Below are 27,676 nucleotides of genomic sequence, written 5' to 3'. Positions count from 1 at the left end.
ACACACACACACACACACACACACACACACACACACACACACACACAGAGTACACATCACTGTGCTTGGCTTTGTAAGAGGCTCCATCAGGAACATGAGAAGACATCACATGGTATTGCTATCTTTATTGAATCAGCTTCCTTTCACTCCACATCATCTGCTAAATCTCTTTTCCATGTTTTCCTGTGTGTCATCCATCTTCCATATATGTATCCCCTCCTCTTCATTACATCATTACATATATTTTCTTGCTCTTTACGTATTTGTATTATTATCTTTTTTAAGGCAATTTGGCTCGTTTCCATGAACTGGGATGAAAAAACATCAAAAATAAAGTGAAACCTGCTTCCAGTTAACCCCAGAAGTGCTGCTAAAGTTTATTGGACCATCTCATTGGTGTAGCTTTTCTTTCATACTTACACAAAAACTTGATGTGTTTTTTTTTGTAAACAATGACAAACACAACGCTACTGTTTGGCTATCAAAAAAGCAGCAAAGTATAAGGTATAACAGTGACTGTTGGAATGTTAATAGTTTTGCAAGTATTGGACCAATTTTGACCTGACGTTGGTGCTTGATGAAAGGTTAGGGGAGGCAACAACCATCCTCTGGGGAACATGAAAGTCTGTACCAAATGTTCATGTCAATCCATCCAATAGTTGTTAAGATATTTCTAGACAAAGGTCAGTCTCTAAATGCTTTGCTCAACTGGAGACTGAAGACAGTCTCTCTGGTTCGTTGCTTAAACTGTGTGGAAACAATCACAGAGTTTAAAAAACCTGGCTCCCCAGAGCCGTGTCCCAGACAACGTTGACCAATAATAGCGCTATCCCCACCTGGCACCCCAGTTCGACCCCATGCATGTAGATGAACGGTTGTGATTGGTCTGTTCAAATCCAGAACATGGAAGTGGCGTAGGTTTGTCAGCGGCCATTCTGGCCACCGTTTTAGCAATAAATACGTCTCTGGACAAGTGGTCAATTCTTCTCCTCAATGACTCCAATTGTTCTACAACTTTCTTTTCCGACCATGGAATTGTGTTGTGACAATCTCATATGGAACAATTGAATCATCAAAGACCACCTTACAAAGGATTTGACAACCACGGGTGAGAATTACATGTTACACATAATCCACAGCAATTTCTTTGAATGCATGCCTGCCATGCGTAAGAGCTGCCCATACAGAAAATATAGGCAGAACCTATTTGGAAAGTTACAGAACTGCAGCCAATGATGCTTATAGATTCTGGGAAAGTTCAAATCTTCCTGGTTTAACAAGGCTGAGAGGCTACAGCCATGCTAGTGGTGCTGTTCCCTAGGCACAGTGGGGCTTCGAACTAAATGCTATATGTTAGTTTTGGGAGTGGCAGACCGGGTGGTGGTTCCTACTTTCAAAAAGGGGGACCAGAGAGTGTTCTCCAATTATCGGGGTATCACACTGCTCAGCCTGCCATGGGAAAGTTTGTGTCGGGAAGGAGACTCCGACTGATTATCGAACTTCAGAACCAGAAGGAGCATGAGATGGACAGGTGGGTCGGTGCGGAAAATGATTCTGTTGCAGTACCGCAGTTGACCACGGAGATACATTGGCAGCAAGCCTGACTTCTAGTGCTGTAGCAGTGGCCCCTGCACACACCCATTGTACACCCACACAGGTGATTTGATTTATTTTGATTTATAATTACCTCCACACAGGACTGTTTGGGCACGTACTAGATCTATAATAGAGCCCTGATCCAATTCAAAAGTGAGAGAAATTTTAGAAACCGCACCCTGACCCGGCCCAAACCAGGCCAATCAGGTTAGGGCAGAGAATCAGATGTACACTGTGGGTATAAGCCTGCCATTGACAGTGTATCTCATGGAGGATTCTCCTCCCATACTGCTATCTGCTATCTATTTTGCAAGGGCACCGTCCCTGCATCCTGTGCTTAGCACCGCCCAAGACGATTGGGATTGGTTTAAAGAAATACAAACAAGCCAGAGTGTTTTATTCCCCTCATAACAGAATGATAGTGGGTGCTGCCAGACCTGTGTTCAGCCCTCACATAGTGCTGTGGAGATATGTGAGACGAGGCGCGTACACACGTTTTTCATTCATCCACACACACACAAGTACATATTACGAATAGCGTGCTCTCCATCACTGCTGTGGCTATATCCAGCTTGTTATCATCCAAGACAAAATGGCTGCTTTTATCAAACCAAACCACAGTGCAGCTCCATTACCCAGAGTAAATCTATCAGAAAAGAAACCACAAGAGAGTTAATAAAGAAGGCCAAGCGAGTGAATTAATTCATGCCACTTGTCTTGTTTATTTTTGTTTTAGTCTCACAAAGCCCTTCATAGCATAGCTGTGGTGCATTACAGTAGTTTCAATGCAAGTTACAAAACAAGCGAAGAGAGCTCAAACCTGAAATCTTTCTCAGGTTAAATTCCTTTTTTAAAGGTGCAAGATACAACATTAGGAGCATTTCGATTGCCTCTTAACGGCCCTCAAAATGGCGATGCCTGAGCCAATGGCTTGTAGCTAACGATGCTAACAGCGATAACAGTACAAAGTACGGCAACAGTGCTGCAGAGCTAACGGTGTTTACCTGAGGGCGAACCGGAGGGTGGATGCTAAGCTTCGGTTGGGACGGCGTTATCAGCTGTAACCGCCGTATGAGAGCAGTGCAGAGCAGCGGCCGTGAGCTAACCAGTGGGGCATGCTCACATGCACCAACATGCACTAAAAGGTATGCGTGGTACCGGCCTCCCTCTCAACAAAGCAAGGAGAAGCTCTGATCAACACACACAGAGGGAGAGAGACTTCATTCTCTGTTCACATAGACATTCCTCCTGTATATCGTTACATAGATGATTGTTGTTTGATGATATGTTAATGCTCTGCATGTTATATCATGCTCCTTTAAACACAAACTGCTTTTTTTCCTGCTCAGAAAATCAAGCCAATATCACATGCCAAAAGTGTCACCATGCAAGACACTTTTGCTTTTGAGTATTTGAGTATTTGAAACATTTAATAATAACTTAGCAACAATTCAAGTTTCTTCACATGTTTTTTGACATTGACAAACAAACAATTTTAGTTTTTTTGAATGTGTAAAAATTGATGAAACTTAAAAACATTTTGAGAGAAACCCAACCTAAATCTGTCTTCCTCAATCCACTGCTCCCTGCTCCTGTCCATTTAGCTGTAATGTTCAATAGAAAATGCCCCCGAGTCACTGGACCGCATGATGGCCTCGTTATGTCTGAGTGACAGCTGGGAGCGGTACAACCCATTGCTTTGGAAATCCAGCGGGCTGTCCGACACCTACAGTATATGAGAGAGAGGGAGACATGGTGCCATTTTGGATGTTATAAGTGCATTAATCACATAAATGATTGAATGTCACATTTAGTGAACATGAAGTGTTGCTTTTATTAACAAAGCTGCAGAGAATTATCACCCGACTCTGCTTCCCCTCTCAGCTCTATCAGGAGCCTTTCAGCCTCTTTTGGCTCATAGTTTTGTTTTTCTGACCCGCAACTCTACTCTCATCAAACCGCCCAGCAGGCAGGGGTTTACTGTGAAAAAGCTCTATTTGTGATAACCAACACTAATAAGCATGAGCGGGTATTTTACCTCTTCAAATTTCTTGGCCTTGTACTGCTCCGCTCCTTTCAGGAAGTTCAGCAGTATGATGTCACACAACACGGTGCCCTAAATGATTATAATAATATTAATATTAATAATAATCACCTTAGTTCATAAAGCATTCAACAAAGCAAGAGTAGAGATGAAAATATAAAGATTCAACCCAACAGTAGCCCCAAATTTCCGATGTTTATGCAGCAAAGGTCAACTTGTCATGAGATAATGCTCAAAAACAGAGGTAAAAGGAGAATGTTTGGCTCCATATTAGTTCTGAGAAAAAACACAAAAGTATGAAATTAAAGAGTATTTTTCACACTGGTTGTGTCAAGTATAAGTAAAACTCACCACTCCCACTGACGTGAAGGCTGCCACCATGTTGATGAGTGTAGGGATCATGTTGAACTTCCCTGCCTGCAGAGTAATTGTAGTTTATCTCAGCAGGCTTCGGTCCCTTGGGTAGGACTAGCACGTTATCCATGTAGTACAATAAATAACTTCTGTTCATCTCCTAACTCCCCTAAGTTTACCTTAGTGAGTAATGTAATGGCCAATGTTGAGACTCTTCAATTAAAAGACCACAGACCTTATATTGAAAGGTTGATGAATCCTGATAATTGAATTTCATTGATCATAGCTACTTTATCACTTAATATTATGATAGAGACAATGGGCCTTATCTAAACGATCTATAGTGCACGGTCTAAAGTGATGGTGCATGTGTCCAACTCCACCTGTGATAGTTTAACGGTAAATGATCTTGGCCAAAGTAAAGCGCAAGTAGCAAAGGGGTTGTATTTAGCCTCTAGGTGTGTTTTGGGCGTAACATAGATTAAACCAATCAGTGTCATCTCCCATTCCCTTTAAATGCATTGCTATTCAAATGGCAAATTCAGAAAATTAAAGTAGTGAGCTGCAGTAAAAATGTTGTTCGTGAAAGGCTTAACGCCATCATGGATGGATTGAATCAGAGTATTTCAATTGATAAAAACATGATATGAATCCTTTTACAATACATTTGGATTTTACAACCCTCTGGTGTTATTGGATATGTTTGGATCAGACAAGACAGAAACAATCCTACACAGCTACCACTGGAATCTATTTCTACAAATAGTATAATACTAATAACATTAGCATAGCCTGATCTTATCTGCAACTGTGCAGAAATACCGACTCTAAATAGAATGAATAGACATGCTGCGCAGCATTCAAATGTTGATTTAGAATTTGAATGTCAACATTATGAATGAAGCTTTGAAGCTTCCAACTATTCATTACTGCCCTAGAATTGTCTTGTATTGATGTCATTCATTTTCATATTTATTCATATTGTCTTTACTGATTGGGAAGGCACTGTGTTTACTATTTGTCACTGTCAATTGTTGGTGGGTGCTGAATTTAGAGGCTGCATTATGCACAGACTTGCAGCCAGGCTGTTTGTGATGCACGGAAACTTCAGCCTCAATCTGCCTGTTAGTGGGAGAGGACCCGCAAACTTTGAAGTAGCACCACAAGAGGCATAACAACAGCTCTCGTGGACTCATCATGACACATTTTCTCAGAAAAAATGTGTGGGGGAAGCCTCTGAGTGTGACAGAGGATTTTGGGTTTTCCTTAACACAAATAAAAACATCTCTTAAATTGGGGCATAAAAATTCACTCAAAATGTCCGTTGTGAACCTCCCTATGTAGGCGCATCTTACTTTCTGAATAATGTGCCCTGTTCATAGTTGGAAATACCAGTTTTTGTTTTCAAATGAAGCACTTTCACTTTCTGCTGCCTCAAGATAACAATATGCAAACAATGTGCCTGACCACACCTCATTTTGATACCAACACGCCCATGGACGCACAGATGGACACAAGCGCTACTTACACAACGTGGGCGTGAAAATGACAACTTCGTCAGTCTAAACGTAGCTATGACAGCACTGTGCGCCGCTTTGCCCCAGGTGTAAGATAAGGCCCAATATCTATATCCAACATATTCTCACACCAATGCTTCAAATATCGCAGCTTGGTCAGCTCTTCAAAGCTTTAAAACATGATGCTCTACGTACCCCTCTAGCGTCAGCTTCGCATGCGTCAATATATGCTCGTTAAGCGCATAATGTCTTTTCAAAATAAACTTCCATCTTCACATCAAGTTTAGGCAAAAAAAACATTTAGAAAAACAGCATGGTTGACATTTACTTAACTAACGACTCACATCACCACCAAGTGACTAACGACTCACATGACTAGCGAGTGACAAACAAATCATGTGACAAGCGACTCACTCTTTTAGTTTCCCACAGGACACGTTATTTAAGGCGTTGGGAGTGAGACCAGGTTGCTATCTCAATGTCCCATGTCCAATTATTCTGCTATTCTGTAATGCTAAACAAGGTATTTGTAACAGGCCTACCCAAGAGGTTTAAAAAGATGGAGAAGTATTGTGCATAAAAATACATTTAATGGCAACTGGTGCCATTAAATGTATTTTTGTACAATATAAGAAGGAACAAGAAGCTTCAATGTTGAGGTGTCAAAACAACTACATTCATATCTATATCTCTAAATTCATTGTTACCAATAGAAAGTATGTTATACACACGTTGATACACGTTAATATATACTCACATTTCCATTGACCAGAACATCAAACCTAATAGCATAGGCTTTGACCAGAGTGCGGTAGTCTGTCCCATTCTCCATCTTATAATATTTGGCAAACCTGTCCAGACAGACAAATCACACCAGTCTTATATTAAGATAAATCACTTTTAAGCTTATAAATCAGTGTGCATCTAAGACCCATTTCTTTGTTGTCATAGATATATAGTAAATTATTATGTACATGTCACATTTGAAAGCATTGTAGCACTTTTCAAAGGGTCAAGAGAGCAAATAACCACAAAGGTAAAAGCTCTAACAGCCTGATACAAAACAGAAACAAAAAATGAACAAAATCCATAAATGGTGTTAGACTTGAGGGTGATAGTAGCCTTTGTAGCTAAATGGTTCAGTAGTTTCCCACCGCAGTCAAAGACAAGTTTTCTCGTTGAGTTCTTTGAATGGAACCTATCAGTCATTAGTGTCTTTCCCAAGGACACATCGACATGGATCGATCCTCTGATTGAAGGACGACCCTCTCTAAAACTGGGCTGTGCATATCCCATGCCAGTTTGTAGGATGCTTTCTATTGCTCCTCTGTAAAAGCAGTGTGTTTACTTTTTCATCATCTTATTAAGGATCCAGCACCCAGTCTTCAAGGACCAAATGAAATGATTGCATAGATTTTTTATTTTTCTTGTCAGAACTTGTGATTTATTGATTGCTGTTGGGATGTAAAAAGAGTTTGAAGAAATATAACACAAAAGGTTGCTAATATACAATACCTACCTGAAATTGTAGCCCGGTGAGACAGCGTTCTTCTGTGACATGGCATCCAGTCGGGTGAATGAGTACGAGGGGTTGCACTGGTCATCTGACTTATCCAGATCACATATCCAGCCGATCTTTATTCCAATCACTCCCCCCTGACAGAATGTTCAAAATACGAGTCACGTGGATCAGTGTGTTTGTGCTCAACCCTGTCTCCTAGGAATTGCATTTACATACAACTAATTTGCACTGACTGGTATATTTGGAAGAAATGTTGCTCTGTCTGTGTATCAGTCACAAGTTACATTTTTTGTGTCTCATATGCAGGAAAAAGGGTAACATTTTGAATGCACAGAAAAACAGAAAATACCTTGCTTCATGCAAGACTTAAAAAGGCAGGTTGCACACATAACGACTGTAGAGAAAGTTTTGAATATGATTTGGGTGTGACTACTGATACTTGACTTCCGTTGGAGTTGAAGTCGGGGTCAGTTGATGTTGGTAGTTGGCAGATAAAATCATACAGTGTGTGACAGGGGTAGAAGTAACACATTATATTTACTCTTGTTACTGTTACAAAGTTTTTTCTGAGTGTACTTGTACTTTTTTTGTGTTTATAAAAACTTTTACTTTGACTTTATTCATTTTTATTCATTTATTTTTACTCATTCTGGGTTTTGTGGAAGTGTGTGTGTGTTTATTTGTGCTTTAGAACATAACCGCCATTCAAAAATCAGAAACAATAATGTTTTATTTCTCTGATTCATTGCTTTGTTCTCACTAATGGCACACGTCAACTGCCAGAACGCCAGGGGTTACTGACCAGTGGCTCACTGACCAGTGGGTCACTGTGTTGTCTGGTGTATTAACTTACTCGTTTACAACTTGAAAAGTGTCTTTAGACTTGAGTTAGAAGAGAACAAACTTGACTTGACACGCAAAGTCTCCGATTTGACTCTCTAATGTCCCAAAAATCCCAGAACAATAACAATAACAAAAAACACTGTTGACACAACTTTGAAGGGGAAATGCTGTGTCATTGTAATGACCAGAAAACCATCTGCCTTGACTTCTCTTTCAAAGACATGACTCAGACTCCTGACTCTACCTTGTCGGCCAGCTTGGTGAAGTTCTGCTGTGCGTAGCGGACCACGTCTCCCACTCTGAAGATGGGGCAGTAGGTGTTGTTGACCATGTCAAAGTTACATTTTTCTATGTAAGTGTTAGTGATGGTACTCAGGAAGTTCCCTCTGCACACATACAGACATATCATCAAATCAACATGTCAGACTTCAGTGTCGTTGTCATTACCATCATCATATTTAAAATCACAATTGTCATACTTAGTGTAGTTGAAGGTTGGAAAGCGGATGCTGTTCTTAATGAAAATGGTGAAATTCTCCACCTCCATCATTGGCGTACTGAAAGAGAGGGGAAGGGAGGAGCGTAGAAGAAGAGAAAAGACAGATAGACGTGCAAACAGCATTGTGTTTGAATATTGTTGGGATCTGACTATATGGCTTCAACATGTGCTGTGAAACAAAGACAGTCAGGCCTTCCGTTTTGCAAGCAAAGGTTTCATCCTGATTGCAATTTGAGCACCAAACCCCAACTCTGAAGAAATTCACTTAGGGTGTGAGTTTCCTCCCCCCAAAAAAACTGTGTTCCTGAAGTTACCTGAAAGCAGCGCTGCAATCTAATTGGCCAAGAGCCAAGACACCCCAGGACCCCTGTGGTTCAGCCACTGTTCTACAAAACTACCTGCAACCCCCACCTCAATGCTTTTTCCCTTCGACCTCCGTCGAGCTAGGGAGCACACCAACGTTGTTTCCCTTTTCAACCAAATCCTAGGTTTAACAGTTTATATTCGCTGCCCGAATTCACCAAACTGTCTATTTTATCTTTGTTCGTATCCACGAAGCGAACCCCTTTTTAGTCCTGCAGAAGTGAAGAAGCAAGACTTCTTCAGAGAGAGAGAGAGAGAGAACTTCCACTCTCCACCAAGCGCCTCGTTTGCTCCAGCCATAAGGACGCGAAAATCCTTATCCAGACGACAGCGATTCTCTCCTACCAAGAGAACACCTCCCACGGCCCGCAGCCGCGCTGCCTGTGCATCGTACCGTAAGGCGAAATAGAGTCTGGGCAGAGTTAGAGAGAGTTAATTTGTGTTTATTTTATCTTGTTTGTGTGTTTAAAGTACTGTTCATTTTTTATAACGTGGAGTATGCTTAATAATCGCCGACACTAACGGTCGCTGAGATCGTTGGGGTGGTGGAGAAGCTAATGTATTTCATGCTACCGTGATCTGTGTTGAGCTAGCCGCCTAGTGAGGTCGAAGTTGCTTCTCATCAGTTCAGGAGGTCAGAACCGCCGGCTGAGACAAAGAGTCGCGGTTCTTGCTCCCCTGGCTGAGAGAGCAATCTTCCGTACTCCCGCGCGGCACAGAGGATCTTAATCTTTTGTTTTATTTCATTTTGTTCCTTTCCCTTCTCTTTTACTAATCCACACACACACATATAGCTTTGAGCTAATGTAGCTACGCGCTAAACGGCTACCGGCACTAGACGCCGGGCCTCCTGTTGGCTATCTGCCATTTTGAGTCTCGCGCATGAGAGACGTCACCACGTCCCAACTACGTCATACGTCGCTGAGCTGTTCCCTCGCTCGCGCGCGCGCGCACACACACACACACACACACACACACACACACACACACACTCCCCCCCCTCTTTTCAATAGTCTGTTGATTTTAGATAGCGTGCTCATGAATGTATAGTTGTTGTTAGTTTAGTTTAGATATTAGTTGACTAGAACGTAATAAACTGTTATATTTTAGAGAGCAGCTGTCTGTGATTACTTTGTGCATGTGTATTGTGATAATAGCTGTATATGTGGTCTGTGCTCGAACTTAAACCTTCACTTTCACTCTGAATGTGTAATAGTACTCAGACTATTGACATTGTGAGTGAACACTAATTATGAGACTTAGTTTATTGTTTGGTTATTGGTCCCTGTTCGCAGGGTGGTGCCCCGTTATTATTAATAATCATTGATAATTGTTACTGACATTAATAATTCTATTGATGTCAAGAATTTAGTTTCTTAGATGCTGGTAATCCAAACACGCTCCTTTACGTTCCCAACATATTGCTGATAACCCGTGTCAGATTATGTTATTCCCAACATATTGGTGCCCCCTTTTTGAGGCTATGTTATTCCCAACAAATGTTATCTTCACCAGCCTCACAAAGGCGGCAAACAATCTCTTTGATTATCATCGTGTTAAGACTCGGTTTCTACCAATGGACACATTTCTGTCCAACTCCACTGCACTGAGCCATCTGAACAATGGCTCTCTATCAAAAGCTCTCTATCACATGCACGGTATCGTCTTACGTCTTGATGGTGTCGATCTCAGCAGGACACCATCCTTTTATCTCACACATCTTGACCGTGGCGTTGAACGGAACACATTTCCCTGTCAGGATTCCTGGGCAGGAAAAGAAAAGCTTTCATGCTAACTGCAAAACCAAAAAAATGAATAAATACCAGTTCTAACAGAGGAATTCAACACATATGCATACGTGTAATAATGACAATAATAATTATAGATTGTTGTCATTAATTATGTTGCAAAGTTTTATCAAATATGATGAGAGAAGAAAAAGGAACAGAAAGAAGTTCTCACCATAACTTCCTGGCTTATTATGCTTTTCGCAGTTACTGTCCTGCTTACAAATATACTTCTTCTCACTCTGGATATACACAATCACACACACACACACACACACACACACAACACACATTAAAGCCGAATCAATAATTATTTTGCATTAACAATGGATGAAATGACGTGCGTAATGTGTGAGCCATCACTCGTAACTGCCGTTCGATTTTAGCGTCTTTAAGCTCATGGCTTTGGTTTTATGGCCACAACTTAAATGGTTTGGTTCAATGTCAGAGTCCTCGTTAGTGTCATTTCCAGCAGCAGGCAGCTGTCTTCAGCGAGCTCTACTAAACCGACTCACTTCACTACCTGCCCAGCACCAAACAGCAGACAGACACAGGTAGAGACTAGCTGGTGAACATAGTGGAGCATTTAGCTGCTGAGGAGACAGAACTACATACAGAAAACATCTCACATTAAATGCTCAGCAAGAGAGGAGAGGTTACATAATATTGTGGGATCTCAGTACAGTCTTGCTCTATGCGCCTTAATGTGCTTCTAACAGACTACTAGAGATGGGTCTGTTGGGACTGGGTGAGCAGTACACTGCAAATACACGCCAAACTATAATTCACCGGTGAAGGAAGGAGCTTTCTTGGTGACACCAAGGTCCTGATGTTGTCTACAGCACCATCCTTTTCCAGTCATCCAGTTTAGCTCTGAATGGTTCTTTTTTGTTGTACCTTAGATTATGGTACTGGTGATAATGACATCATATCCAGTAACATAGTAGTTTAGTATCGGTGAGTGTAATGTCCATATTACATGTTTTTGAAATAGATATGATATGAATTATTACAAGTGAATAATGTATTTTTGATTAAATCAGTGTGTTAACGGTAATAGCAGTGGTAGCAACAGTTAGCAACAGTGATTGCAGTTAGACAGAACGCAATGCAAAATTATGAGGGGGCATGAATGTGTACAATGTCCATGGAAACATGCAAAACTGAGAATTAGCTTCCTTATTTATTTCGGAATGCACTTTAATGCCGATGTACACTAGTTGTAATGTGGTAGAGGTATTAATAATTGTGATGTACTAATAATTGTATTAGTATTGCAGTAACAGTAGTGACAGTAACTGACCTCAGGACAGTATCCTTGGACTTGGTTCTCTGTAGTTATCATTTTGGTGATGATGCAGAAGACTGAAGCTCCCTGTGGAAAACACATATATAGCACATAACCATGAATGTATACTACTGTCAATCACCTGTCCATCCATCCCCCATCCATCCCCCATCCGTCCATCCATCCATCCATTACCGGTCCATCCGTCCATCCATCCATCCATCCGTCTGTCCATCCATCCATCCATACCTGTGTAGGAGTGACGTAGTCTGCAACATCCATGACCTTGTCATTGTAGATTCCAAAACCTTTGACCTTGGTCATCACTGAGGATTCAATAGCAGTGTCTCTCACCTGGTAGGCCTTCTCATTGACAAACACCCACCTGAAGCACGCACGCACACATACACACACACACACACACACACACACACACACACACAAAATGTGAGATTAAGCTAAAACTGAAACGTTATGCCTGTGCAGTAAAGGGCAAGATGGCTCCCGAAAGTGTGTGATTTCCTCATCAGGGTGTACACATAGGCCCTGTGCGGACACCCGCATTCTGTAGTGGACTTGTTACTTGTCCACTACCTACGAGGGATACGCTACAAGGAGTACGCTACAAGGGGTACGCTATAAGGCATACGCTACAATAGATACGCTACAAGAGATGGCAATCTATAGCGCATGTGTGCAACGCGTCCTCAGGGAAAACAATATAATCAGAACTACGGTGTGTAAATGTTGTATGAATGTTAGATAGTCCTGATGGGCAGGTGGCACCTTGCATGGTAGCCCCCCTCATCAGTGTATGAATAAATGAGGACATGTAGTGTTAAAGAGCTTTGAGTGGTCGGAAGACTAAATTTACCATTTCAGTACCAAGTCGCCCTTTCCAACATCAGGAACTTGTTAAAAAACTTTCACAACTACATGCTAAACATCTTAGAGACGCATAGCAAGACGACGTGCGGTCTTACTAAATATCCTGGGCAACGGCTATTTTACACTCTACCAGAACAATGGCCATGGCTACACTTTAGAAGCATTCGTCCCGAAAGTTAATGTGTCAGCATGCAGACACACATTCAGACAGTACTGTCAAAGGACGGATAAAACCGTGACACACTACAGTATGTGGCGGCTTTGAGAGCCTCAGCTATGCCATGTGATTGTCAACAACTGGTAAGTGAGATGATATGAGATATGCTAATTGCTAATAGTTAACTCGGTGCTGTATAGGAGTTACTACTGGAAGAAGATCTCAAAGTGAACAAGCCCTGACAGTTGCATGCCAAGTTTAGACTGCGGTTAAGAATGTCACGTTATTTTTTTACAGACTGCCCACTCACAGAACCTAAAGGGAAACTAGGAAACTACTAGTCACTTAATTTGTTAACACAAGGCTTTCAAAGATAGTTGTTATTGTTAAAAAATTGCAATGTAAAACAGAGAGCAGACTGAGAGCAGATGTGTCTGTGGCAGGCTTTATACACCTTTACATATATCTATATATTGAGTTTAGTTAAATTAATCCTAATTTGATCATTGTCATGATTAACTAGAAATTGCAATACAATCAAACCTAAAAAACCCTACCTTCAGTTACATTTACTCTACATAAACACAAAAGATATATGCGTGATCCAACCAGGCCAAATTAAATAGTGCATTAACCTAAAATACACCAGAATGAAGGGAAATACTCACCCGATGAAGTAAGTGATGATGAGGAGTTGGACGACACGGTTGATGATGCCGATGGTCCAGCTCTTCACTACCACTGACTTTGTGGTTTCATAGGTGAAGAAGTCTTTTATACAAGACCACATCTTAGCTGTATGTGTGTGAGTAAAAACAAAGAAAGCTTGTGTTTGTGTATTTTCTGTATGCGGTAGGAATATAAAGCAAATTACAGAAATATGAAGAAAATTTAAATTACACTGCGTATGGATTATGGATATAAAGGCTGAAACTGAACTCCAAATGAAGCAGCTGTTGGTGTGTGTGCTACAGCAAATACAGATGTCGGTCCCCAATTGTGGCTGAAGTCTTCATTCTTATTTTGTGTTGGGAAAAAAGAGAAATGGATGTTTTAGGTCCAACGCTGAGAGCTGTATCCAGATATCCAAGAGCTGTATCTCTTCTTCTTCATGGAAACCGGTCTTCAGGTAATGCTCTCTTCCTGTGACTTCATGTATGATGTTGACTAACAGGTCAACAAGTAAACAGCTTTCTCTCTCTCTTTTCTCTATGTCTCTCTCTTCACCCACTCTGCCCGTCTCTTTCTGCCTCCTCTCTCTCTCGTTTATCTCTGACTCTCTGCCCCACCCGATTAGCTAAACCACTCCTCAAAGTCTCCCTCCTTCCTTCTGCTCAGCACACCGTGGATGTTCATGGTCAAGATTTGTGCACAGCATTCTGAGTTTCTAGATTAAAGGAAGGACATAAACTGTGTGATCAGTCTCAAATCTGATTTCAGATTTCTTTGTGATATGGTTAGGCTGGTAACGAGAGGTCTTCGAAAGTTCTTTTTCAAATAAAGAGAAGACCCAATCCAAAACAAGGACACAGATCCCCTACACCAGGGGTATTCAATTTAATTTTCAAAAGGTCCAGATTGACAAAATCTCCTCGTGCAAAGGTCTGGAACATTACAATAATATCTAACTTGCACTATTTAGTAATATACAGTATATATCTATATATATATATATATATATATATATATATATATATATATATTCAAGAAGTCTAGCAGTAGTAACGTCAACAACTGTCAAATCAAATAAAGAAAGTACACATCAATTATATTTTAACAATTATTATTCTCAGTTTTCAAATTTAACTGGATGGATTATAAATAATACATAGAAATACATAAATAAATGTTCTTCTCATTTCAAGTAAAATAAGGGCTGGATTAAAGAATAAATTAAATAACAAAGCTTTTGAAAAATATGCATCTTGAAATAAAATTAATTTCACTGAATTGTCCTGCAGCTTTAAATTCAGTTCATTCAGTTGTGAAGTGATGCCAATCAAAAAAGCCACCATATTATATTTTTCTCATCTTCTAACAAGAGAAATTTGTGTGCAGGGACTTTATCTGTGGTTATTAAACCACTTGTTTCAGCTCTATTCTCTCTGTTTACATCATTGTTGGAGAGAGAATTCATGTGTCAGGATTCTAATCATATTAGGCTCTTAGGTTTATTTGCTGTGTCTTCATTTCAGATGTGAGTCCAAATGAGACATACAGTTTTTTTTAATTGCCCATTGGAAGATTTCACCTAAACGAGTCTGTCCATTCTTGGTTAAAGACTCTGGTGTCTCGGACCTCTTTTTTCTTTTTGGAAATTGTCTTGTGAAGTTATTTCCTTGGCTACCTTTAATAGTCTCCGACTCTTCCATCTCTTTCCTCGTCTCTCCCCCCTGTCTCATGGTGTGTGTACATCTCACTCGAGTCAGGAAACTTGTCAGAATACTCATATTTGATTGGCTGAGCTGCATCACGTGATGTGATTTACAACGCATTGGTCGGTGTCGGTGTGTGTGGCCACTGAACAAGTGTCGTAAATGCTGGAAAAGCTGTGCCAGTTAAAATAGAAGCACTCCGTCAAAATTTAGTAATTCTCAATTATCTATCGGTTTTAGGTCCTGGGTCCGGATACAACGGCGTCTGGGTCCGGATCCGGACCGCGGCCCGCCAATTAGTGACCCCTGCCCTACCCTGACCCTAATGGACCTAATATCATTATCATATGAAATATTTATATGATTCAGAGTGCATTTTATTCCTCATGTTAAAGGTAGAGCACAGTCATCTTGTATAAAAGGCTGCTATCAGCCTCATCCATCAGTCTCTACATCTGACTACACACCACAAACTATATCCAGGAGATAACATTACACACTAACTCAATCACAGCTGTCTTCAGTCTATTGCCACCTTGACTCTCTAAATACCTCCATTAAACAGTCAATTATGATAAGTCGATAATGACCTCTCTGCTAGATGCCACCAAATCCTACACACTGCACTTTTAAGAGATTTTAAGGTTTTGTTCTCTGATATAAAAGACATCAGTAAATGCCCCTCTGGTGAATTTAGAAGCTTATACGGTTTATTAAAAAAAAGAGAGTAAAACCATGACACATGACTGTTGTTTCTAAAACCATAAGTCTCTCATAAGCATTCTCTGGATATCAGTGTAAAGACAAAGAGAAAGTGGCATTTCTCTTCACACCTTAGATTAGATTATACAGTAAGTGATCTATCTGGATGGAAGGATAAGGGAGACAGGGAAATACTGAGGAAGTCGGCTGCAACTGCTCAAAAAGATTTGTATTGATTTTTATGACGAGAGAGAGAGAGAGAGAGGTTGCTCTTGTCCTCTGCCTTCCTGTCACCCATCATCCTCATCATCATTGGGTTAACTTCCATCATCATCACCATCATTTTCATTGTAAGGATTACATCCATTGAGGCATTAGCCACAAAGATCATACCAGTGCACTTTTATCTGGACCCTGCGACCACTTTGTGGAAGCTAATGGGAAACCAAATAAAGACTAAAGAAGAGTAAATGTCTTCCTGCCACAGACAGAAGGGTTGAAGTGGTGAAGAGTTAAACCATCACTGTTCGTCCAGCTGTCTCCATGGATAAAAAAATAGATAATTATTTTTACAATGAAACACAACTGTTATCATTGTTCTTATTAAATTAAGCTGGCGTTGTTATAAAAAAAAAAAACTGCTCTTGTTCACAGTACACTGTCAAGAACTGGTGAAGTTCTGCAGCGATGAAATGTATGTTACATGCTTGTCACCTCAGGTCCTGGACTGAAAACACACACACAACCGGACTGGGTTGGGACTTGATTTCATTTCCTGTCTAGCTTTTGATTCACTAACTTCTGTGACTCAACACAATCTCTTGTTGTGGGTTTCTGTCTAAAGTTAAAAAAAAGTTTGCATCATCCAAAATCGTAAAAGATTGTATTATTTAAGTTATTATTCTGGATTAAAACAAATATATTTGTGCTTTAAATCATAAATCAGTAGTTATGGATTATTTTAAAAACTACAAACCAATGGACCCATCAATAGTGTTTGTGCTCATTTATTACTGTATGCTCAAGGACCTCTTGTAGTTTCGGTGATTCACACAGTTTGAAAGACATATTTTGTTGATATATTTATATTTCTATACTGTCATTGACTGCGGACTCCTCTCTACTCTTAACCAATTGGTAAAGGCTGCAAGTGAACAGCTGTTTCAGTATGGAATCTGCTCTTTTCTTGATTTGCGCAGTAAGGCAAAGGTTAGCAGTGAGTTTGCCTGGTGGCACTACATGTACAGCGTAGGTTACAGTTTGCAAAAACACTCCTCAATACCCAGGAAGTTCCTGTGTCTTGCTTCCCAGCTGCTGGGCAATAGTGAGGGGAAAGTCTGGGATTATAAACCGGTCTTTGGACCCACTCTCACTCCCAACTCGTCAACTACTGACGCTCAGTGCCCCTCGGCGTCTGATACCGAAGCACCGAGGCTTCCTTTAGTGTCTATGAGACGCTTCAGGCTTTGAACTAACTCCAATGTAAACCAACACACATCATTATTAAGCGGTCAGAGCAGCTGACGTAGTGTTCAGAGAGACGTAGTCCACGCGGGATGGGAGGAAGGTGGATGGGTCAAACAAGCACAGGACTCTCCTGCAGGACACAGTTGTTCGGGTCCCTTTTAAAACTAAAAGTAAATGTTAACATTTTGTCACATCAGTCGTTAGTCAGTCAAGTACTGTCAACCACGCTCTTTTCCTCAACTTATCTAATAGTTCTGTGGCCTAAACCTAACTTCCTGTGGAGACTGAAGTTTATTTTGAAAGGACTTTGAAAGGTCTCTGCCATTCAGCAGGACAGGCAGTCTCTTCTGTTGGACTGCTGACGTAACCTAAAAGTGCATACACAAAAAATGGTGTTCATTTAACTGCTTAAAACATATAAAAAACTAACTTTCCTTTAATTGCCATCATTATCTGGACACGGCAGTCTGTTGAGCAGGTTCTTATTTAAGGCTGGATGTTTGGGGGGTCATTTGGGTTAATACAGATGTCAGTGTGATTTGAATGGCAGTGAATTTGAATTTTCTTAAATGTGGAAATGAAACCTTTATGGTTTCACTTCAGCTTTCTATAGCAAGAACAATATTTCCTTATTATCTTCTATTGTGGAGCCTCCAAGCTGTCCTTACAGTATGCTGAATGTTAAACTGATACGCAGCAGGCATTCATTCTATAATAGTAAGCCTGTAGTAAGTCATTGGCATTGTTTACAGTGAGAATGTCCTAAAGAGAATCAGCAGAGAGAACGGCCACTGCCTGATCATGAGGTGATTATCCTTGGCAATCTCAATTTCACTTTTTTACAATCTCAATTTTACAAAACTAATTTCTCATCCTACTCACCCCAACCTGAAAGATCCCTCCAAGTCAAGCATAATTGAATTAATATGACCACATATTCTGCCTGTGGGGTTTTTGACCTTGGTGTCAGTGACCATTGCCTCATTGTTTGCGTTAGAATTGTGAAACAGAGGAAAACTAATTCCCACATATAATGATCAGAAAAAACATTTCGATGACCAGGACATTGGACCTGTACTCTCAAAATCCCTGATCCTGAAATTATTATTAATTTATTTTACGAATGTTTCTAGCCATGTTTTACATAAGCATGCACCCTTTAATAAGTCAGGAACAAAATGGTTTAATGTAAGTAATCGAATGGGGAAGTTTCAAAGTGATATCTATTGTAAGGGGCTGAGGGGCAGGGTAGTTGCTGGAATCTACATTCCAGCCAGAAGGCTCCACCCACTCCTTCAGGAGAGCATTGAGATCAGGTGTGGGAAGAGACACACCTGGAGCTGATCTCCTCATCAGGGAGATGAACAAAGGTCAAGCAGGGAAGCTAATCAGAGAGACCATGCTGCTAGAGGAGGAGTGTGGTGTCTCCCTAAGGTCTCCAGGGTGGAGAAAGTTGAGCACGATAAGTCGGCTAGCGGCCCGGCTGAAATAGTTAATATTTTCTGTTTTGGTGATAGAGGTTTTCTGTTTTGGGTTTCTTGAAGTTTGTTTAATTAAATACCCTTAAAAACCTGCAGAATTGACTCTGCCTCTGATTGCTGGACTGCCACTAATTTCTGTGTCCTCCGTACCGTCCTGTTACATTATCTTTAAAGTGTAACTTCATTGAAATCCTGCGCACAGCTAATTTCTGAGTATCTAACTCCTATTTTCAATCTTAGTATCACCTCAGGCATCATTCCTTTAGTTTAGAAGACTGCTTATATTCTTACTCTCCATAAAGGTGGTAGCAAATCTGAATAAAATAATTATTGCTCAATCTCAAAACTACCTTGGAGAAATACTTAATTCACAGTTGGAATCCTTTTTTATCCACTTATTTCATACTAACTCCATTTCTTCAGGCCAAAGCACAGAACTTTTTTGCTACTAAATTAGTAATTAACAATATTGTCTCAGCTTTAATTAACAAAAACCCTGTACTGCTCTTTTTTATGGATTTAATCAAGGCTTTTTACATAATTGACCATTCTTTGCTTTTACAACTTTCTTCTTTGGTGTTTGACTGTGGTGGTTTCAGTTCAATTATCAGAATTATTTCTCCGATAGGTCGCACGCAATGGTGCAATAAATAGGCTACAGAGAAAGAGCCACACCGTGCCTCTGAAATGATTAAAACCACTAAAAGAAACTGATTTTCCATCTTTTAAAATCATAACATCCGGATGAGTATGAGATGATAGAAAGTGATCATATTTGTAATAGCTTAACAAACTACAAATATATAGAAGTAAGGAACCAGAAGCACTTCGAGCCTTAAAAACAAAATGATCCACCAGTGAAGTGACCAGTGAACTGAGAGGGCAGTAAGAGCTGGCTTCAGGCAGATTTGAGACATAAACAGTGATGAGGATCCTGGGACATGCCCCGCATTTATTTTACGGCAAATCCTATTTTCACGGGGATGTTAATCCAAGGCCGATAGAAATGTCCCGGTTTGAGATGTGGAACTAAACAGATAGGGGCTGGGAGCCGAGGAACACCAGGATTCATAGTGTTACGGTGTGGTCAACATCGCAAACGTTCTGCATATGACATATTCATCAGTACGTACTGCATAGTGCCTATTAAATGAACTTTAAAGTATGATTTTACCAGCAGTCTGTGAAGTAGGAACAAGCGAATCTCGGACAACGATCGCAGCAAATTGCTAACATGCGCTATTTGGATAATGTGACCGCATAAAAGAAAGAATGGGTTATTGTCTCGCATGAAAACATTAAAAAAATGTAATAAAGTGACATATTAACAATTTTTAGCATGGCTCAAACTCTCACAAGACTGACGGTCGGTGTCCTCCTTGTCACCCGTGAGTCAAACTAATTCTTAATAATTAGTTAATAATAATAATTTAATAATAATTTCTCTGTTTGTAATTATCCCGGCCATCCAACATTTCTAGTGCATCTATCTGTAGCCGTGCTGTTTGCCAGACGTCTGTAGCTGTTGGTGAATGAAGGATGCTAACTCGGCTTCATCTGTCTTATTTGGTCTCCGCCAAAGTTGGTTCTTTCGTAGCTTTCTCTCTAGGGCCTGGAGGCTTAGTTTGATATAATGTGATTCCTCCAAAATGACTAAAATTCCCGATTTGTGAATCCACGTCTAATGTAGTCTTCAATTATGGTGTCCATTTTGATCTGCCAAGCTTTGTCTCATTCACTTGCTTCTGTTGCTTTGGCGCATGTGAGGAAACAACACATAGGCCTATAAAACGTTTGTCAATGTTATGAGATGCTAAGTCATTATTTTGAGATAGTATTTCATTATAATGACTTGGAGGATCTGTATTTTTTCCTCACAGTGGCGGAAACGGGCTTCCATATTATGATATGAACATGGTTCATCGAGAGTTAAAATATATTATTGTCAAAGCTACATTAACAGCAATCTTGTAATGTGTTTAGCTGCAACAGTGGACTGATTTTTTTTTTTTTTGCTGGTAGGAATGGGCTTCCATAGTATTTGGCTCCATAGTAATGCACTTTAGTAGCTCACTGCCGACCTGCAATACACGGAAAAGAACGGCAGGCGGCAGCAAAGAGGCGCAGCAGTGTCGAGTCTACCGTAGAGACAGAAGAAGAACACTGTTTTGGCTGCAGACTGAATGAAGAGAAAACACACTGAGCAGAGAGAAACGTCTGGAGAGCTTTTCTTTTTTGAAGAACGAAACGAGGTGAGTTCAATAGACTGAGAGCTGAGCGTGAAGTTGTGCACGCTGAAACACGTTTACGTATTATTAGAACGTTACAGCGTATGCTATAATGATTAACCATAGACTGTATATAAGAGGCTATAATGAGGCATTGTTTCCTACAGCATTCAGTGTCGATTACTCAACGTAAGACTCTTCTGGTGTAAATCCGTAAAGCCGTGTGGAAGGTAACCGAGTAACGTTGTTGACAGGTGGATGTAAAGTTGTAATAACTGGTTAATGCTGTCGTAACTCTCCACATCCTTCCAACTAAGTCCCCGTAAGCTTCTGTGGAGGTAGAAAGGAGTGTCAGTAGAGGCTACCGGGTCACAATGCAGTAGATCACAATCTCATTGGAATAGCTTGTATTAGTGTGAAGTGCCGAAGTTAAGAGGAAATCGCCAAGAGTCGTTAACATTATGATGAATTTTCACACCGGCATACATTACGGAGAAGCATGTCAACATATATCAGATTAAGTTTAATTTGATGTAATATAACATTTATAATAATTTACTTATACGAGCAGCTGTAAAATATAATATTATTGATATGATAATTGCCGTCAGAGTTGCTTTATTTTGAAAGTTAAAACCGGATGTAAGCCTAGTAAAGCCTTTGCCCAGACATGTTCAACTTTACATAAGAGATTAATGTGAATGTTTTGAAGCAGACAGTGGCGAATGCTAACATGTTATCACTTAATTATAGCTTGATAGTGAGTTATTATTAAAGGTACAGTGTATAGGATTTGGCAGCATGTAGCGGTGCGGTTGCAGATTGCAACCAACTGAATGCCCCTTGGCTCGCTCCTCCCTTTCCCTTTCCTCAGAGTTCAAAGTTCAAAGTTCAAAGTTTGCTTTATTGTCAATTCCACAATATGTACCGAACATACAGAGGAGTTGAAAAGACGTTTCTCTCCAGTCCAACATATAAACATATAAAGTGAATACAGTGCAATAGATAAAAAAAACATTTGAGGCAATCCTTACGACAATAACACCACTTTAGGAGCAACGGGAGTCAACTGGCAGCTGGCGGCCCCAAGGTTTTACACCGTGCCGCTCAGGTTAGCACAGTCAGAGACAGTTCTGAATGGAGACACCCCACTAAGAGTCAGTTTCCTGTATCTGTGTCATGTTGGTTTTGCCACTGCCCCGCCCCTTTTCTGAGTGTGTTGAATCTAAATAAGAGAAATGAACATGAACACAGATTATGACCGATTCTTTCGCTCCATAGTCGCTAAAGTAAATATTGGACCAATTTTTCACATGCCAGACAGACAAATCAGGAGAAATGTAACTCGGTTCGAGACCCTTCTCTGTCTCAGCAACACACTGTTGAGAGATCCGTCAACTAACATTCACGATCACACTAGCTAACTCATTTTTGTAATGCTAAATATTTAAAACAGCATTTTAGTTATAGACTACTTATAGACTAGTTATAGACTTGGCGCAGTTTGAAAAGTGTGTAGAGAGCTATGGTGGCATTCAGGTAATGCTCTCCCTAGAGCCAGGGCTGGGTTTGTCCATTCTGTCTACTGGAGAAACATTTGATTCATTTATTTTATAAATATTAATTATAGTTTGTGTCGTGGACTATTTTACCCCAAAAAGGAAAATCCTGACGGAGATGGGTTTGCCTTTCCAAGGGAATACAACGCAAATGACACCATATTTAAATAGAGTGGGTTCTTCTCTAACGCCTGCCTGTATCTGAGGGGAAATGTGAATCACTCACAAGGGCCTGCTCTCCTCCCAACACATTGTTGTGGGGCTCCTCTCGCTGTGTTTAGGACAAAATTCACCAAACTATATAAACAGCAAAGAAGAAGAGTAAAGTGTATGCCTTTTTGTGTGTTCTAGATCAGTCACCATGACAACCAAGCGTGGACTGATAACGGATTCATTCAAGGTGGTGAAGAAAGCAAGGAATGGGGTGAAACGAGAGAAGAGGCCCACTCCTCCTCCGCCGCCGCAGAAAGGTGAAGAGCAGCAGTGTGTCTAGAGCTCGTGTTTGGGCGAGCTATGTTCTGTGTGGTAGCTAATGTCTCCTTAGTGAAACAGACATGAACTACAGATCTCAATCCCCATCTAAACAAGACTAAACTATATTTTACACATTTTCATGATTCTTCATATTTTGATTTGTGTTACCTTAAGTTCCAGTTAGCTTTTAAAATGTCTCTCCTTACTGACACACGCCTTCTTTATGTCCCCTGTAAAGATCACAATGTCACAGTATATGAAAATATAATGTCTCTAATGTAAGTCTATAGGGAAAAGTAGTTTTGGGCTCCGTGGCATCACGTGACGGATTGTAATTATAATCCCACCGTTTGGCCACTATGTAAATTAGCTCCAAATCCTGGCGCTCCTCCTAGGGGCTTGCTCTATTAGAAATAAAGCAGTGTTTACTTAATCTGGTGTTCAATGAAAATGATGGGTCATTGGAGTTTTTGGAGTTTTCTTTAAATAAAAAAATGGTTGTTAAACATCAAAAAGATAATTAAATATTTATTTTGAAATGTAATTTATATTTCAGTTGAATGTTACCAATGTTAGAGCAGTGTTGTGATACAGTAGCATTGACTAGAATTCTCTCTGGATCTTTTCATTGGAGCAGAGCCTGAAACTGAAACGGTCCGAGAGGAGGAGCTGCAGAGACTCACACACTTTGATCTGAACTGGAGATTTGGGCCGTGCACAGGTTGGTGACATACCTACACATACACGCACTGGAGAATACCTGGCTTTGGAAGAAGGTAAAGTGGTTTGAATATTAGATTTAATAATATTATATTATATATATATATATATATATATATATATATATTATTTTAACATATAGATAGTGCAGTTGATTCACCAAAGTTTCATATGGAAAGGAGGAGGAGCAGTTTTACTGTAACAATGCTGCATTGTAAATAGAATAAAGACGTGAAGAGTAGATCCTCATGACTCACAAAATGATTTAAAAGAAGAAATATATAATTGTTTGACATTTCTTGCAGCTCAGAGTTAAATGAGATATATCAGATATTTGTTTATTCAGTGAAGGACCAGGATCTGGAAGCAATATATTAATATTTGTATTAACAATCATTACGTGTAACATGAATGGTGCCGCTCGTAGTGACGAACCCACAGAGAGGGACCACGAACTCTGCACTTCCCCTCAATCCACTGTTAGCTCTTTGCTTAGGCTCTACTGTTTGCAGTGGTGGGCCGTCAGGGCCTGCAAAGCCTTCTCTGCTGGCCTAAACAGAATTACAAAGCTATATCTATTTTATAATTTTTCTTAAATACACGACATGTATTATAATTTATAAAATTATTTTTCCCATTATCTTATTTTCTCATTGCACAGCTACTGTCTTCCTCAGTTGCTCTGCTTCCAGTGCAGCTTGTTTTAAGTAGAGCTTTTATCCAATCAGATTTCACCTCTGTGTCTCTAGGTAAGAAGAGAGGCCCCAGACCTGCAGACTCACAAGTGCATCCTGGTGCAGTTTAAGTGAATGGGGACAATATTGTTGATTGTCATAGTCTTCAACCAATCAGATCTTTAGTTTGACATGTTGGGCGCATTCTTTGTCGTGTCAGAGCCTGCTAGCCGGCCTATAGCTACGTCAGCATTACGTGCAGCTTAGTTTCCATGTGCAGCTCTGCAGTGAGGTACAGCGTGTGCTGTGATTGGTCAGTGGGCGAGCACGTGACTATCGTGAAACGAAACTTAACAGCAGAGGCTTAGTCGGCGTTGTGAATCACATCACGTGATGCAGCTTAGCCAATCAAATATGGGCATTCTGACAAGTTTCCTGACTCGAGTGAGATGTACCACACACCGTGACACGGGGCTGAGACGAGGAAAGACATTGCAGAGCAGTACGTTTCGTGTTCAAGATGTGAAAATAAAATCCGAAGACGATCTCTTTGGGCCGCGGCTTGTCATTAAGGAATGACGGTGGGGCCCACAGCCAGATCAGCTGAGAACCACTGTCCTACATGAGCGCAGAAAACATTATGTTTTCCTGAATTTAAGCTTCTGCATTTTCCAAATGCTCAAGTATTATTCAAACGTCTTGAAAGCCTCGTACTGAACGGTGTAATACGAATACGTACATAGTTACAGCCTTAGAAACGAATAATAACTGTGGCGCCATCATGTGGTTATAAGGTGGTATTTCAGCTGCAGGACAGCAGTGAAGGCCCAGGTATAAAATGCATGGCCCGCCACTGACAGTTTGGTTCAGTCTTACTGCTGCGCTTTAGACTATACAGTGTTCACAGACTTTGTGTCCATGTTTTACTACAGTCTCTCCTCCACTGTCATCTTAATGCACAAAGCTGTATTGATGCTGTCTTTGTGCATTGTTATCGGGAACAGTACAGATGTAGTAGTGCAAAAACAGCTTTTAACCACACGAAAGGTTCATCGTAGCATCTCTCTCTCTCTCTCCAGGTATCAGCAGGCTGCAGAGATGGGAGAGAGCAAAGCTTCATGGTCTGAGCCCACCTGAGGAGATCAGAGACCTGCTGCTGCAAACAAACACTGACCCCGAGTACAACCTGAGGTAACACACACATACATCCACATTGGTGGTATCCCCAGAGTATTTGAAATACCACACAATGCTTACTTTGTATTAACGACTATACTCACTATGTCATCCACCACCTCTAGCAATATGGGTAGTCTGTGTTATCTGTCCTCTAATGGCAGATATATACTCAAATACTAATTTATGTAGAAGGTAGATGGAGGTGGTTTGAACAAAAAAAATCATACCTAGAAATAATGAGTATATGTCTCTAGCCTTCCTCTGGTATTAAGTGTGATCAATAATAGTGGCAATCCCATAAAGTCTGCCTTTCTTTGTTGGTAATGATTGTGTTCTTTCTCTTTCAGTCTGTGGAGTGAATATCCTTTGTGAAGAAGAAAGAGAAAAGAATGCAAATTCCAACAAAAGTCAAGTTAATTATGTATCACCCCAAATCACAAATGTGTCTCTCAGAGGGATTTACTTTTTATTGTACTAGGTTGTCCTCTCCATTATTCACATTTTTGATTAAAAAAGAATTCTACTAAAAATACTGGCTTCTTCTATCTTGTGATGTATAATGGAGTGAGGGATTACCTCGCTGTGAAATGGTGAAAGAGACATGAATGACAAAGTGTTACACACTCAGATCATTTCCTACCCTCTGGGATCTCCCATGGGATCTACACACTGACATACATTTGCCTCAGTCTTTTTATAACTGTCCTAGCTTATTAACACAGTCTCCCTCAACTCCAGGGGATACATGAGGTAGAGAATGAGTGAGTGCATGTGTTCTACAATGCTACCAAGAGATGGACGCATTGGAAGAGTTCAGCATTCATGAAAAGTTATTCTATGTTAGAGGTTAAAGTGATGGAATACAGAAGGGGGGGTATGGTTATTGGAACATGAAATGATAATACACATACATGGCCCCGACTTCTTGTAATATAAAGGTCTCTCTTCATGGAGCTAGTGTTTATCCATTGAGAATGCAGTTGAAAAACAGAATGTACTCTTCAAGTTTCACGGGAGACCTCATGAAACCTTTTTTTTTTTTGTATAATGGGTTTTCTGAAAATGTACAAAAATGCATACAAATGAGGTTATTAAATGAGGAATAAAACTGGAAGGTTTGGTGGGTCTAAAAGAGTCTAAAAAGACTCATTCTGAGAAAAGGTTGTAAAATTACATACATTTTGAAGAAACTACAGGTTAATAGGATAAACAATTACCTAATTAGATATCACCATGTAACTTCACCAGTTATTTACTTAGATTAAGACAATTCTTTTTTGTATTACAAGTTTTCTGAGATGTTATGTTTAAATATGCAAATGAGACATTATCTAATGGAAATGTACAGAAGCAAATAAACTAAGTAATAAAATAAACACCTGGATGTGTATTTTGGAGGTTTTCTTGCTTCTTGTTATGAAAGAAAAAGAGACCAAAATCTCAAAATTGACCAGTGTATGAAAAACGTGTCAGACGCTGAGTTTTATAAATGTCATCTTTGAAATACTCACTTTGGAGGTTGGGCAGTGTTCTGCAGTGTCGCCAAACACGCAAACCTGATTGGTTCGCATGTTGATCATTTGAGCGACCGCAGACGCACCGCCCGCTGATTGATCGAGAGCTGGGTGACTGGGATCAGAGGCGGGCGCTTCTGCTGTAAAGGATTATAGTGGGCGGGATTTAAGAGGATTCTACACATTGGTGTGTTAATGTTTTGCGTCAGTCTGATTTCCGGGCCTCTCATTGGTTTGTGCTTGACTCCATTGGTTTTCTGCACTGGCAAATACCGTTAATCACGGTAATTACGGGGCAGCAGCGTCAAGGTAGACAGAGTTACCCGCGATAGTATGAGAAGTCAGACGATTTTTATTTAAAATAAAAGTCCAAAATCTGTTGGTATTGGAACAAATACAGCTGTCAGTTATCCTTTGGTCGAGAATACTCTGAACCAAGCATTGT

General features: G+C 40.3%; 2 protein-coding genes across 2 annotated transcripts; one reads left to right on the top strand and one right to left on the bottom strand.

Moving 5' to 3' along the window:
- Window positions 1–13: 13 nt before the first annotated feature.
- p2rx3b (purinergic receptor P2X, ligand-gated ion channel, 3b) lies at window positions 14–14,214 on the bottom strand. Its single transcript, XM_031867068.1, has 13 exons — window positions 14,202–14,214; window positions 13,527–13,653; window positions 12,063–12,198; window positions 11,829–11,900; window positions 10,701–10,767; window positions 10,409–10,502; window positions 8,356–8,433; window positions 8,121–8,262; window positions 7,031–7,167; window positions 6,269–6,362; window positions 3,992–4,057; window positions 3,635–3,712; window positions 14–3,322 (listed from the first exon to the last, which is right to left on the bottom strand). The coding sequence occupies exons 1-13, from the start codon at window positions 14,212–14,214 to the stop codon at window positions 3,197–3,199; spliced, it is 1,230 nt and encodes a 409-aa protein (XP_031722928.1). The 3' UTR covers window positions 14–3,196.
- A 6,840-nt stretch (window positions 14,215–21,054) lies between these two features.
- On the top strand, window positions 21,055–27,120 carry pold4 (DNA polymerase delta 4, accessory subunit). The gene is made up of 5 exons (XM_031867207.1): window positions 21,055–21,135; window positions 23,022–23,140; window positions 23,782–23,865; window positions 25,618–25,729; window positions 26,065–27,120. Exons 2-5 carry the CDS (start codon window positions 23,032–23,034, stop codon window positions 26,087–26,089), a joined length of 330 nt encoding a protein of 109 aa, XP_031723067.1. The 5' UTR covers window positions 21,055–21,135; window positions 23,022–23,031; the 3' UTR covers window positions 26,090–27,120.
- Window positions 27,121–27,676: the final 556 nt, after the last annotated feature.

This window comes from Anarrhichthys ocellatus, unplaced genomic scaffold, assembly GCF_004355925.1.
Source record: "Anarrhichthys ocellatus isolate YVR2014 unplaced genomic scaffold, GSC_Weel_1.0 scaffold38, whole genome shotgun sequence".
Taxonomy (NCBI): domain Eukaryota; kingdom Metazoa; phylum Chordata; class Actinopteri; order Perciformes; family Anarhichadidae; genus Anarrhichthys; species Anarrhichthys ocellatus.
This window is presented reverse-complemented; position numbering and strand designations above follow the sequence as displayed.